At 39.8% G+C, this 15112-nt stretch overlaps 1 protein-coding gene across 4 annotated transcripts; it reads left to right on the top strand.

Moving 5' to 3' along the window:
• The first annotated feature begins 2448 nt into the window (after window positions 1-2448).
• Window positions 2449-14833, top strand: kdm8 (lysine (K)-specific demethylase 8). 4 transcript variants are annotated; one of them, XM_010874911.3, is made up of 8 exons: window positions 2449-2662; window positions 11059-11517; window positions 11727-11857; window positions 11943-12072; window positions 12193-12240; window positions 14018-14167; window positions 14266-14358; window positions 14553-14833. In XM_010874911.3, the coding sequence occupies exons 2-8, from the start codon at window positions 11068-11070 to the stop codon at window positions 14715-14717; spliced, it is 1167 nt and encodes a 388-aa protein (XP_010873213.2). In that variant the 5' UTR covers window positions 2449-2662; window positions 11059-11067; the 3' UTR covers window positions 14718-14833. The 4 variants fall into 4 exon arrangements, with proteins under 4 accessions (XP_010873213.2, XP_010873211.2, XP_010873214.2 ...); XM_010874909.3 differs by having other exon boundaries at window positions 11691-11857; XM_010874912.3 differs by having other exon boundaries at window positions 11691-11857; window positions 14548-14683.
• The last annotated feature ends 279 nt before the right edge of the window (window positions 14834-15112 follow it).

The raw sequence follows: 15112 nt of genomic DNA, 5'->3' as shown, positions 1-15112 counted from the left end.
CCAAAACACTTCGAGTTTTCATCTTCTCTTCCTCATGTGTCTAATTCAGATCAGACACACCAGATGAATAGAATTAATGATTAGGTAAAAGCAAAAATCTGAAGTGTTTTGGCCTTCTAAGAATGGAGTTGAATAGCCTTTCCCTAGAGAGTTGTGCCGATCAGTGGTCAGATTGTTGAGAGAAAGAAACTCTTATTTATAAAGAGCGCACATGTAAGAGAGAAAATAAATCTCATTGGATTTTACACACCAACGGAACAGACAAAATTAAGTACTACGGGCAGATTCTGGACATAGTGACATAGTGCTACTAAAAAACCTGCTGCCCTCTTTATGTGAAGGTAGTCACATAAATACAAACCACAAGAGGAATTGACAAAGCACAAGAAAAGCCCCCAAATGAAAATGATAAGGTTGAAATTGTGCCGTATTTCGACTAACAAAAACCTTCTGAAATCACAATGTAATCTATTAAACATGTTTGGAGACATGCAATGTACAGCTTTAACCTTTCCAAGGCTTTTTAACTTTCGATCTAAGATGTCTGGCCTTGTTTCAGGCAGACCTAAACGCTGAGTTGTTCAGAAAAGCTGACAAGGACCTATGTTGATATTGTGTTTCTTTTTTCTAGACATATATAGCTTTGATTGTTGTCTGCTTACAATGTGTTGTGCTTTGAATTGTATTATTATACCAACAAATTTGTTAATTTTTTATGATTTAATTCAGCACATTGGATGTGAGAGAAGTGCTTCACAAATGTAATTAAGTATACATTATTATTAACCGTGAATCTTATGCGTCCATTAAATTGGGTATCAGCCAACTCAGTAACATTATTATTATTATTACAATATGGATGTTTTCACAAATATAGCAGTGTAGCTCATGTTTGGTTTACATGACAATGTGCCATCATATCATTAGATCTTGGGCCCATGAAATGTAGTAACAGCCTACTGCATTACACAGAACAAAGCTGAGAGTTTTCCAATAAATTAGGGTCTTGTTTGGGGGAAAACACAGTGAAATGAGCTACAGTCAACCTACTATGTGTAGATAACATTCATATAGCAACGTACAGCTTTATTAGCTATCGAGTGTCACTGTGTAGGCTTATGGTGACGAGATCCATAGGCTATGCTTTACATTGACTAAAATACATAAAACACAGAATTTACAAATAACAATTACATTCAACAGCATTGTGTTCATTCAGTCTTGCTGTAGATTGTCCTGCAGAAACCAAGACAGTTTGCTTAAGATGTTCCTGAAAATTATTCTAAGAAAGAGCGGCCCTGTATTCCAAGGCAATTTTCCCTGGCTCTGAACGAGCCTGAGGAATCTCTAGGACTAACCAATCTTTTGGAGGGATTCTGAGTCTGAGTCACCAACTTTCCAATTTATTTTTAAGGTTAGATAGCTGGGAGGTTTATGCATTATAGCCATATAGACAAACATTAACCAATGTCCGGTCCTCCTGGAAACCAAAGAGACCCAGCCCACTAAAGTGTAGTCTACGAGAGACAACGGTGTGTTAAAATTGGCACTAATAATAAACTGCAAGGCAGCATGATAGACTGCATCAAGAGGCTTCAACACTGAGGCTAAATCATGCACATACAGTATATCACCGTAGTCAAGTACGGAAATAAAATTAGCTTCTACAATGTCAACTTTATGATGGTAAGACAGGTATAATTTGTTTCTGTAAAAGAAACCAATTTTAAATCTTAGCTTCTTCACCAAGTCAGAAATGTGTTTCTTTAAAGAAAGATGTCCAGCCAACCAAATCCCAAGGTCTTAACCTTGCACTGGACATCATTTATTTAAAAGTAAGAGGGAACACGTTCTATTACAGAACCATCCAGGGTACTAATTTAAGATCAATCTGACTGGTAATAAGCAAGTGCTTTGGCATGGGATGGGGCAGTAGCATAAAAAATTACATTACTTTCTTCAACTGGGAATTTTAGATCAACTTCAAATAAGGTCTGTTCTTTGTAACTTCTAACAATATTTCTGTCTACATTTAGCCAATAATTTTTTATTTGATAGAAATGTGCCAACAAACACCTACGGGAAAAATTAAGAGAACACTTCTTTATTCTTTTTATTTCCTTTTCAAAAAAAGTTGAAAAGGAATGCTTTGAGTGAGGAACAGAAGTGTTCAATTTGCAGTGGTCTCTTAATTTTAACCCTTCTGTTCCTCACTCAAAACCTTCCTTTTCGACTTATTTGGAAAGGAAAGAAAAAGGCACAGTGGTCTCTTAATAAAATGTTAAATCCCCTTGTCGTGACCAACATTGTTAAGCGTTAGTAACCCCATTTCGAAATAAGGACTTTTGTTTTGATACAAGAACGAGCATTTAACAATAATGTCTGCTTTCACACAAGTTAAAGAAAGCACGGAACGTTATTTCCTAGGACGTATTTCTACACGGACGGAACTCTGTAACTCAAGGTAACTACTATGGGAGTAAGGCGTTTTGTTGTGGTCATTTTCCAGATTACTACAGGGTTTGCTAAGTCTTAAATATACATGTTAGAATGATGTCATTGCTGGAGGAAAATAAACGAAATAACAGGTTCCCAGACGAGACGTTTACATGGAGAAGAACTGACGTTACTACAGCACGGTAACTACCTGGACTCTGGCCAGGTAAACATTCCCTGCGCTAGCATGTTGTATTTACGGGATAATGACGTGCGGGTCGCTATCTGTGTTAATAAGTGATACTTATTAGGCAGGCATAAATATCTGGGACGTTAACATGGAAATAATTTGTAGATTTCCTTTTTCGGTGGTTCGATTAGTTCTAACGTTTTAAACCTACGTACGACTGGGTCGCGTTTGTATTAACCAAAAAAGAAAGTATCATTAATATTAAAACTTACTTCGAAAAGATTGGTGTAACCTTTAAAGAGCAATGTGCAGGTTGGACACCACTATACATCATAGTGTATATTAATGATAAACAACTAGATTTTCAAAAACGGGAGGAATATATAACCGCTATAAACAATGTTTTGAGATAAAATTGTGATAAAAAAACTTCCGCATCTATCACTGACCGAAAGTGACGTAACGAGAGGGAGTCTGGTCAAGTTCATGCTCAAATTACCAACTGGATCAGTAATAATAATTAAAAAAAGAGAAATAAAACCAAAGCTGCTCTGACATGTCAAAACCTCTAGTGGCAAAATCTAGGAGATTTCAGAATATTGATTAATATATCAATTTGTACTTTTTAAATTACCAGAGAGTAGCCTACTGTGATACAAAATCAGGCGGGAGAATGGTCTGAATTGAAATGCGGGGAAAACTGGAGTATTGGGCTGGCTAGCTGCCAGCCAACAGCATGCGGGGGAAACGGGGTGTTTGGGCTAGCTGCCACAGCTCATAGTTAGCTTAATAAAATGCGGGGGGAACGGGGTATTGGGTTAGCTGCCTGCCAACAGCTCATAGCTATAACTTTGTGCAAACTGCATTGATGTCAATGCAGACAATTGCGAAAACCTGTTCTAAAGCTCAGTCTCGCCCTCTCTCTCTCTGTATACTGAAGCCCTGATGCTAGGAACTTGCAGTCAGCGCATTTTTAATCCAGATGAGGGAATGGTTTCAGACGCAATTTTAGCTACTCCTGTCTTCAAATCAACAGCTACCAAATGTTTGCTAATGCAATAGCCAAGCTAACATGTAGCTATGTTACTAGTTAGATGGTGGATTACCCAATACATACACGCTCAAATCACTTCTTTATTCTGAAATTATTAGACTAAAACATTAGGAAATCAGCCAAATTAAGAGTTAAAATAATTAAAAGTAAGACTTACTCTGCTAAGACCTCTTTTTCGGTGCATGGAATTTCTGCAAGTGCTAGCACTTGGTCCTCAAGTCCTGCCTGTGCCAGGTTCAGGTGAAAGCTTTGATGGTGGTGGATTTGATTCCATCGAGTGCACAGAGGGAACAGCATCGGTAATCAGCATCACATGGTCCTTACTCCGAAAACCCATCCGAGACTCACTCTCCGGAGTGAAATGAGCGCCACAAACGACTTAGTGTGTGGTGACAGATGCGGCAGTGAAGTCTGCTCTCTTCACCTGCACAAAACGCACCCAAAACGAAAGACCTTGCTTTTCCTAGAAGGAAAATGATGTACACGATTTCCAGACAGGCTGGAATTTGTGCAACCAGCACAAACACAATAATTTACCATTATGACTTGACTTCTCCAAAACGTTCTCTATATCTCGCTCTCTCTCACCACAGTGAGAAGCGGAGCAGGAGCACAACCTATTGTTTGCCTCTGCCTACGTCATAGGGTTTGTGTAACATAGCAATTTCTACTTATGTGTTTTTAAAAGACCTCTTCAGACAACATTAAGTATTAATGCAGTTATGAATTCAACCTGCACATTGCTCTTTAATTGCGGAACGTGTTACACTGACAGAATAGGGAATTATCTCGAAACCCTTACAAGCTGTGTTTTACCGCTTGAAGTAGGGTTTCTGAGGTGCTGCTCAGTCTCAGCACGCCCTAACGAGATTGTGAGTATGACATTTATCTGTGCTGCTCCACCACCTGTAATACCCTCAGAACACCTGTTGAGACAGACTAATGTGGCCTAGGCTTTACCTTGTTTACATTTAAAGGTGCACACCCGTCACATGATCACCCACATTTAAAGTACCAAGCGCCTTCAAAAACACTATTCTTAAAAGGTGATCTCACCATGTCTAAACCTGACCTCATCTCAGACAGATCACCATCAATTAATCAAAATGAGGTTCAGATGTGCAGCTGGTTGTTTATAGTGGATGATCATGTGACCAGAATGCTTACATTTTTGCACTTCTCAACCTTGCACCGGATATCATTTATTTAAATGTAAACAAATGAGATTTCGCTCACAACAATAAGCAATGCCTTTTGAACAGAGTGCACCGATCAGCCCATTGGAAATGTACAGGCTTTTACACCGGTTGGTGTTAAATAAATAAAAAAAATGTAGGCAAGCGCAGGGAACAATGTCTTCTGTCTGTTAACGCCCTGTCCATACAGCTAAAAAAGTTAGAGTTGATTTTACATATCCCACATCCAGGAATGTCAAAAGCAAGGCAAGTGTGTATCATCTCTGTAACACTTTATAATTGGTTCACCCTAGTGAGTGTCTTGCGCCAGAACCGCAGCGTGTTAGTGTTATTTGTAAAATATGAACACATGATCATCCCTGGAGATGCTCTGTTAGGTCTGCACTGCAGCCATCTTCAGCAGTTTGCCTTGAGGAATTTTTGCCTTTATCTCTCATCTTCCGCAAATAAGGCATTTTCAATTGGATTTCAATCTGAAAATTAGGTTTGCCTGTCAAAAACGTTCTAATTTCTGGCCCTGAAAAACACCCTAGTTGCCATTGGAATTTTGTTAGGGATATTTAAATTGCTGTATAATGAATCGCTATCCAATGACATTGAAGGCATTTGCTTGTACTTTAGCTGACAAAATCTCATGGTTCACTTCTGCTGTTAATTCTGCTGTTGCCGTTAGCAGTTATATCATCATAAATGACAAGTGAGACAGTTCTAGTGGCAGCCATACACCCTCAAACCATAACACCCCAAAGCCATAACACCCCTTCCACCATATTTCACAGATGAGGTGGTATGCTGTGGGTTTTGGGCAGCTAAAAACTTACTTTTCCATCAGTCACACATGGTAATCTTTGTCTTATCTGTCGATTATTTATTATAATTTAAATTTTTTTGACAAACAGGCTTTTAGCTACTTTTTACCAAACTGCAGCCTAGCCTGTTTTTGGGACTAATTAGCGGTTTGCACCGTGAAGTGTAGACACTAGTTGTGCTGGTAAAGTCTTCTGAGGATGGTAGTGGCTGTCACATCCACCCCTGCTTCCTGGAGAGTGTTCCACATCTGTCGGGTAGTTGTTATTTTTATTTTTCATTATGGTGAGTTTCATTATGGCCACAGGCTAGCTCTTGATTGCTCATGAGTGCGTTCCCTTTTTATGTTCAATACCTTTGTTTTAGTAAGCCTAAGTTCGTGATAGATTATACTAACATTTTTTTCATTGACACCTATTTTGTCTCAAGGTGACATTAGATTAGATTCAACTTTGTCATTGAACAGTACAAGTACAGTACAATTAAATGCAGTTAGCTGTGCAATTATTGCAAAATGTATTACATATGGCAATTTTAAATGTGCTTTGGAATATTTAAAATGTACAGGTATTAAGTATAATGTATGTGCAAGTGAGAAATAGTTGCGGCAATTACAGTGGCATTTCTAAATGTGGGCAAGTTTAAGGTGCAAGTTTAAGTTTTAAGATCCAAGTCGGCATGTGCAAATGAAATGCATGAATAGCAGCAATGACACGTAAGTGTAAAACCTTATCAGACTTGTAAGTTAGTGACAGAGTCCAGCAGTACAAAGGGTGGGCATAGTTAGTGATGGAAAGTTTCAGAATTCATCAGGGTTAAAGCAGATGGAAAGAAATTGTTCCTGAGCCTGCTGGTGTGAGAACAGAGAGACCTGTACTGCCTGCCAGATGGGAGGAGGGCAAACAGTTTTTAGGCATGGGTGTGAAGAGTCCCTGTTGATGCCGGGCGCCCTGCGCAGACACCACTTGACACCGACATATACCAATAGCAGACATATTCCAAATGCAAACCCAAGCCTATAGTCCAGACCAGACATTGACAGCTCTCTTATGACTAAACAAATAATATAATGGAACACACATGATCAACCAAAAACACATATCAAGCAACTGTCCCAGGATTGCCCTTAAATAGGATTATTTATAGGAAGTGTGTCATAAGGTGATCCAGTGGTGTAGGCTGTTACCACAGTTGCAAATTTGCTGCTACAGCATTGGTTCAATTTTGGCCAATTGTTCTTAGAGTAAAAACTCCTTCTGCACTGTATCTTACAAAGTATAAAAATGCAAAATGCAATCGCAATTTATTATGAAGAGTCTTTCGTATAACAGTTGATTATTTCAGTTTCATTACGTGGATCCACGGGAACAATCACTTTTACAAAACCGAGTATAAGTCCAGAGACCCACAGAGTAATGTCATAACAATTGTTCTGATCATACATTATTACTTTCACCTCTTTATACCCCTCCTTGTCAGCTCCCAAAAATATTATCTCTTCAGCTATGAGATGCATAAAAAAACACGTTGTCATACTAATCGGAAAACAAGATAGAAACCTACATTGTCATGGCAACCATAGTTCTAGATCAGGGTTAACAGACCTCCTGGTCTCTGTCCGGCCCAAATGGAAGGATACAGAGGAGACGCAAGCAACTTCACCTTGGAGCCATCTGAACAGGGCCGTAGATAAGAGAGGTTTGAGGCCTGGCACCTTCGGATGTGTCCATAATCACTTCTAAGAACAGTGCGTAGTGACCTAGGTCTTCTTCTATATGTAGCAACCATAAACAGTCTAAAGCAAATTCAGGCCTAATCTAAAACAGTCCATTTATTACAGTTAATTTGCAGAATAATGGATAAATTAGGATATGGTAATAAATTAATCCTTTACAAAATCATAGCTGAGATTCTATCATTTAAACTCATAATAAGTTTATATTTAAATATAAATCTTTGGACTATTAGAACAAAATAAAATGAATGCTTCCCTGTCCCAATAATTACATAAGGCACTGCCAGTTAAACATTTTCATGAGCTTATATCCAACTGTCATGCCCTATCAGAACCAAAATGTAAAATACAGGGTTTTATCACTCTTTGATTTGCTTTTCAAATAATTTGTTGGTCTGTATGTATCTCTACTGTGATGGCAATTTCTAAAGTCCAAACAATTTATGAAAATGGTAGGTAAGACAGAGGAAAACTCAATTGCACAATAAGCAGTTTTATTCTTGCAAGGAGACAGGTTAACAAGTTACAGTGAATAATCTCTCAATTAATACAGGACGATCAACAGTATTTAAAGAGGGAAAAAGGGGTGTGGTAATATACTATCTGACCTAATTCAATAGAACACATTCCCTTTGTTCTATTACTACCTAGGCTTCACACAAGGGGCAAGCTGTCCTCCCACACATGGGTAACCTTTTCAACTCTAAGGTCTTACAGCATCCGGACAGACAATAGAATGAGTTATACAGATGCACAGATTAATGAGTAACCTCATAATCTGCCGATACCAGTCAATGATGCCCCCTAGGCAAATACCAGATCCCTCACTCCCACATTCCTTTTCTGATTTGAACATGGGTATTCAGACTCTAATCAGTAACAATACATCGGTTAGAGACATTTCCCGGACACTACTCAACATTGAAACAATGGTGTAAAAGTCTATGATTTTTACAATCATAGTCAAGTTAGTTAAATGGCTAGGGATAAGGGACAATTTACTTGCAGTAATTTCTCACAAAAAACAAGTATCTAATTTTGCATCGTATGCCTGCCAACCCATTCAATGGATTTTTAAAGCACAGCTTTCAATGTGGAAAAGTTATGTAATGCTGAAAAAAACCTGGTGGAACATCTTGGAACTAATTAGGTTAATTAGCAACAGGTCAGTAACATGATTGGGTATAAAAAGAGAATCCCATAGAGGATGAGTCTTTCAGAAATAAAGATGGGAGGGGTTCACCAATCTGTGGAAGACTGCGCTGGCTAATAGTGCAATAATTGTAAGTTTCTCAATGTAAAATTGCAAAGAGTTTGGGGATATCATCATCCCTTAGAGATAGGGTGAGAAGCTCGGTCACCCGGGAGGAGCTCAGAGTAGAGCCGCTGCTCCTCCACATCGAGAGGGGTCAGCTGAGGTGGCTTGGGCATCTGTTTCGGATGCCTCCGGAACGCCTTCCTGGGAAGGTGTTCCGGTCCCGTCCCACCGGGAAGAGACCCCGGGGAAGACCTAGGACACGCTGGAGGGACTATGTCTCCCGGCTGGCCTGGGAACGCCTCGGTGTCCCCCCGGAAGAGCTGGAGGAAGTGTCTGGGGAGAGGGAAGTCTGGGCATCCCTGCTTAGACTGCTGCCCCCACGACCCGGCCCCGGATAAGCGGAAGATGATGCTATCATCCAGGGTACATAATATCACTAAAATATTCAGAGAATCTTGAAGAATTTCTCTTCATAAGGGACGAGGCCGAAAACCAACATTATAAAAAGACAGTTCTGTAGTGGGCGTCACTGCATGGGCTCTGAAACCCTTCTGAAAACCACTGTCTGTGAACACCGAATGTTGCAGCATCCACAAATGCTAATTAAAACTCTACCTTGCAAAGAAGAAACCATATATCTTAAGATTGACTGAGGTGAAGTGGAAAACCGTAAGCGGAGCCGGCCAAGAAGAGTGAATGTCTCTTGCCGCGTTTCCACTGGTGCCAAACACTGAGCGGAGCCCACTCATATAACCGGAATTATCTCATATAACCGCCGTTCTCTGGCCTCACGGGTCCTTTATAGGGGCAGGCGTGCCCTGATTGCCTGTTGCATCTTGCATAATGAGTTTTCAGTATGGTCGCTGACGCGTCCAGGGTAAACCTCTATGAGCTAAAGCCCCTCTAAGGGGCAGAGCTCCACAACATATAACCTATAACAACACAAAATTACCTCAGAATTCTCCCAAAACCTTCTATTAAAGGTAGATCGTTTTGACAAAATGCGTATTAAACTAGTTGCAGTGTCACAAGTGTAGGTGGAGAAGGAGCCGGTCGCACGAGTTTGAGGAAGAAATTATTTATTAAGTTCAAACGCCATATTGTAAACAAACTGAGCATGGCTTTATTGTTTATTTTACTACCAGAAAAACATCACCTTCTATTATTCGTAACCGGAAAACCAAATTGCGTTGATAGTTTACTCCTCCCTCCCCACGTGAGCCCCTCCTTAAGTCCTTGGTACCAAATGTATAGTGGAAACAGAAAAGCCAACATTAGCATAAAGCACCGGTGTAGCCCTGGTACCGGGGTAAAGCAACATACTGGCATACTAGCGTACTATATACAAAACCGTACGAACTTCATAATCATCCGCGAAGTACATACTTGTAGTATGTGATCTGAGATTCAGCCAATCCTTTTGATTTCCTCGTCGTTCACATAGTGTAGTTACCCTACGTGGGCCGGAGCCTGCTGGTTTTCTGTTTTACCTCATCATTAATAGGACCCACCTGGTGTCTTAAGTCTAAGTCCCTGATTAGAGGGTTACAATGAAAAAATGGAATTGGAATTTGAATATCCCTGGCGTAGTGGCTATTCAACTGTTATTGTATGGACGACCATCTACAGCAGTGTTTCTCCACCCTGCTTCTGGGCACCCCCCTGCCCTGCATGGACTGCCCTGGACAAGCTCTGTGGTCTTTTAGGAACATCCACAAGCTTTAATATTTTTACCCCGGTTCAATTCTCCTCTCATACGTTCCAATTTTTGACTCTGAGAAATATTTATCCTCTCAAAACTTTTCGGCCGTCGCACAATATATCCAATCTGTTATACCATGAATCTCATATTTAAAATGATAATTGTAGTATGAGACCCTTTTATATTGTTATAGTTTTCTAAAGAAACAAACCAGCCGTGGAGTGATTGAAGTCATTATTTTCATTATAGTTACATGTATAGTTATTAGCTAGCCATCTACAGTAATCTTTGTACAAGAGCACACTTTAGTTCCGCTAATGAACGTTCTGTTGTCCACGTTATTTCAGCAAAAATGTAATGGCTGAGAGAAGTTACATTCCCGCTGTTTAAATGGCGTAATGGTTAAAGACACAGTCTGCCACATAGAAAACTGTGGATCGAAACCAGGCAGGGACAACAACATTCATCCCTTCTAATCACAGGCTGGTTGAGCTAGGCTTGCCTGGTTCCATTTCTGGTTTCAAAAGACATTCTAACTCCTGTGAGTCATCACATTACATAACCACAGTTCATTGATATTATGAGTGCTATAACTTACCATTTTGCCTACTTTGCAAGAGGAAAAACAAATGTTAATACATTTTTATTGGTTGGATCCCACTGTTCTTTTTTTTCCACAGCATTTGCCTATGGCTGGACTGTGGTCTGCTATCTTTGCTGCTTTACCTGTGACAGAGGCAGACTTTCCACTTGACTTCAGCGAAAAAATTGAGCCCAGTTTGGTGGAGGTGCTGAAGCAATGCAGGCAGCAGCTCTACAGTGGACGCTGCCAGTGGATGCAAGATGCCCAGATTATTTTAGACTTTTCCTGGGAGAAGCTCAACACAGGAACTTGGCGTGATGTTGACAAGGAGTGGAGGTGTGTGTACTCATATGGTTGTCTGTTCAAAGTGGCATCCCTGTGCCGTGAGGATGCCTCAGCAGTTAAAGTGCAGGAAGCCATACGGACTTGTGACATGGGTCTTCTAATGGGAGCGTCCATCATGGACAATGTTTTACAACGAATTATAAGGATCCTGCAAAACAAAGTCTGGAAGAGCCACTACAAAGAGGATCCCAATGAAGGCGTTAGTCCTAAGGTGAGTCAGACAGCTGTGTGTATGTTATGGCCTATTGCTGTATAACCAGTCTGAGTCTGTCCCATGTCATAATGCTATTAGAGGCTGCATATATTTTGTGATTCTTGTTTTGCAACACAGACAGTGTTGTTAGCCTATCCTAATATGATTAAAATGTATTATCTCATCAACAGAAATTGAAAGTAGACTGTGACCCTGTGATCAAGCAGGCTCTGGCAGTACCACGGATACGCTGTCCGTCATTGGAGAGGTTCAAGAACGATTACTTGGATACCCAAAAGCCAGTCATATTAGAGGGTATTATAGATCACTGGCCAGCCTTTAAGAACCACCCTTGGAGGTACTTATTACATTTTTTGGGTCTCATTCATAGTCCGTTACCCTTCCATTCTTACTGCTAATTCAGTTCTGTGTTCTTGGCCAAGCTTGGAATACCTGCAAACTGTTGCTGGTTGTCGGACTGTACCTGTTGAAGTGGGTTCAAGATATACTGACGAGAATTGGTCACAGACACTACTAACTATCAATGAATTCATTGATCAATATATTGTCAAGGTAAGTCATTTTTTTTTATCACCCATTGTTTTTCCAATCATTGAAGTAAAATGTTCCGCCAAAAAAAAGGCAATAATGAAAGCACTTCTCTCAATGTCTATCACTCTCTCTATCACACAGAACACAACAGATTTGGGATATCTTGCTCAACATCAGTTATTTGATCAGGTTAGTCATTTCCCTATCCTCTTTTTACAGGACACATTTGGTTTGGTTTATGGCCTATAAAAATATGGAAAGCCAGTAAAATTATTCTTGTTGGTCACATTGTCCGGATAAAAAAAATAAATATATATATTGCAGTTATGAAAACTTCCAAACTACTTGCAATGTTGGCTCATATGCAGACAAACTATGCAGATTTCAGTGGCCTATCAAAAGTTACGTGACACAAACAGATAAATTGGCATTGTGTTACTATTGTTAATGGTAAATGTCTGCTTATGCTTTTGTAGATTTTTCTATAAACATCTTTGTTCTCTGGAACCCTCAATATGCTCCCCTCTTGTGGATACACACTGCTCAAAAATGGAACACATAATCATCACAGTACAACACCAAGTCAGTTAAACTTCAGGGATATCAATCTGTCCAGTTAGGAAGCATAAGCAAGTGTGAATCAATGTGACCTGTTTTGGTGCAAATGAAAGTGACAATAAGTGCACTGGAGAGGCAACAGCAAGACACTCACATTATTGAGTCACATGAGTTGCTGTGATGAAATATACACAACTTGGAACAGTCTGATTTCAATTGTTTACTTAGATTTTCCATTGACTGTTATGTTATTTTGTTCTCAACGAGATACACAATGTGTAGTAAATATTTACTGCATTTTCCAATGTGTCTCAATGAACGAGTGTTCCCTTACTTTTTTTGACCAGTGTACTACTTGGTGGACACTGGTAATAGTGCAACAACACTTGTCAGAAACAAAGGTGTTCAGAGTCCCCTGCACAAAAATAGTTTCCGTCCCAGCGTGTCCTTTTTTTTTTGGTCTCAGACACTTAATATATTACTACAACCTACAAAAAGATATGACCAAATTCAATGTTAAATATGCAAAAATTATTTAAAATATTTTAGTTTCCACATGGAAATTGTGTTATTCAAAAGTACAACAATATCATATTGTTTATTACTATATTAGATAGAAATTCTAAGTAATCAAGTAACTTAGTTAAGGCCTTTGACTGTGTTTCTGCTCTGCTCACTTGTACTGGATGTGCCTACAGCAAATAGGTATAGCTTTGGGTAACTTCAAGGGCTGTAGACATCTTATGCCGAAGTTCGCAGAGCAGCTGGTGAGACAAGTAGACTAACCATGCAGAGGGGGACACAGTGGGCTGTACTGAATGTAAATAGGCCTGAGCTTAATTTTCAACAGGGAGCTCTTGACCTGACTGCTGAGTGTTTTTAACTGCTCCAGGTTTTAATCTTAAGCAAGCAGGTTTATATAGCACAGTTCATACATAGATGCAATTCAATGTGCTTTACATGGAAAAATATAAAAATGCAATAGAATTAAAACAGATTTTTACAATTCTCTAACCCGGCTGTCTCCAGGGGGAATGTACATGAACTTCAACACCCCAGTATCTCAGTCCTCGCACTCCAGTGCTAGGATGAAACTGTCCGTCCCTTTGTGAGATAATCTTTGCATCAGTGTCTTACTTGGTTCTCACCAGGGGGACATTTATGCCATGTCTGTACATGCATTTTGACTGTTTACTGAACTACCCCAGTATCTCAATCCTCACACTCCAGCGCTTGAATAAAATTTTACTTGTGAAAATAATCTACAGTCTCTGTGCCTTTCCCATTTAGTGATTTCCACAACAAGCACTATACAAGTATGTTACAGTGGCTCTGCACAGGGTCCAAATGAAGCCCAGACTACTTACCAGGGACAAAACTGTATTTTGTCAATGTAATCTTTTCCAAGATCCCTGAGCTGAGAGATGACATTCTTATCCCTGACTACTGTTGTCTTGGTGATGGAGATGAAGATGACATCACAATCAACGCTTGGTTTGGGCCAGGAGGTACAGTGTCTCCCCTTCATCACGATCCTCAACTGAACTTCCTGGCACAGGTAAGTTTAATTCACATTCACCAAGATCAGCCTCGTTGAAATGTGGACCCTGTCTAGAGATGTTTTGGTGATTGTGTGGTTTTCCCATTGTGTTACAGGTGGTTGGTAGAAAGTACATCCGTCTGTACTCCCCTGAAGACACTGATAAACTCTACCCTCACCAATCACAGCTCCTAAACAACACTAGTCAGGTAAGGATGAGTTAGAAAATTGCTTTTTTGGCACTTAAGAATGTTCAGTTTTTTCATCCCTGCACTTCCAATCACCTTAAGCAACAAGTCTTCTATGTAAAAAAATATTGAGCATCTAATTAATCTACTTAATCCTTTAAATGTTACATGCTTTGAATGGGAGACATTTTCTCAAACACCTTTCTTCAGTGCAGGTGGAGGTGGAGAGTCCAGACATAGAAAAGTTCCCAGAGTTTGTGAACGCTCCTTACCTAGAGTGTGTCCTGCAGCCTGGGGATGTCCTGTTTATCCCAGTCAAGCACTGGCATTATGTGCGTTCTTTGGAGCTCAGCTTTTCTGTAAGCTTCTGGTGGTCATGATTCATAGTAACATATCCGGAGACCGGGTGTTTTTACAATCCTGTGCCCACATTTTTTGTAACTTTTGTTTGAATGTAGTATTTTTTTAAACTATAAATAAACATCATCTTCTTATAGATGTTTGCACCCGTTAATAAAATTAGAAATTTTATTAGAAACTCAGGAGATGATTGGCTTAATGGTTAAATCTACATGACGAACTTTAGCAGTACTCAGTGTAGGGTAAAATTCAGTTGGTGGTACAATAACCTAAAAGGGTTGGAAACCACTGGCCTAGGTGGATATGTGCCAAAATATTTAACAGGCCAGTTTGTTAGGTACACTCATCAAGGAAGTAGCCTGGATTATTCAAGGCGTGGATTCTTGGAGTCAGATTCCACACAGGTGTTCAACGC

This window comes from Esox lucius, chromosome 11 (genome assembly GCF_011004845.1).
Source record: "Esox lucius isolate fEsoLuc1 chromosome 11, fEsoLuc1.pri, whole genome shotgun sequence".
Classification (NCBI taxonomy): domain Eukaryota; kingdom Metazoa; phylum Chordata; class Actinopteri; order Esociformes; family Esocidae; genus Esox; species Esox lucius.
Note: the sequence above shows the minus strand (reverse complement) of the source record. Positions and strands in the feature narration are given on the sequence as shown.

What these genes read in the sequence shown, in the direction of transcription:
- kdm8 (XM_010874909.3), top strand. Translation starts at nt 11,068, where the DNA reads ATGGCTGGACTGTGGTCTGCTATCTTTGCTGCTTTACCTGTGACAGAG. An exon ending in TTTAAGAACCACCCTTGGAG is followed by an intron (nt 11,858 to 11,942) that starts GTACTTATTACA and finishes TTCTTGGCCAAG; the next exon opens with CTTGGAATACCTGCAAACTG. An exon ending in TCCTAAACAACACTAGTCAG is followed by an intron (nt 14,359 to 14,552) that starts GTAAGGATGAGT and finishes TCTTCAGTGCAG; the next exon opens with GTGGAGGTGGAGAGTCCAGA.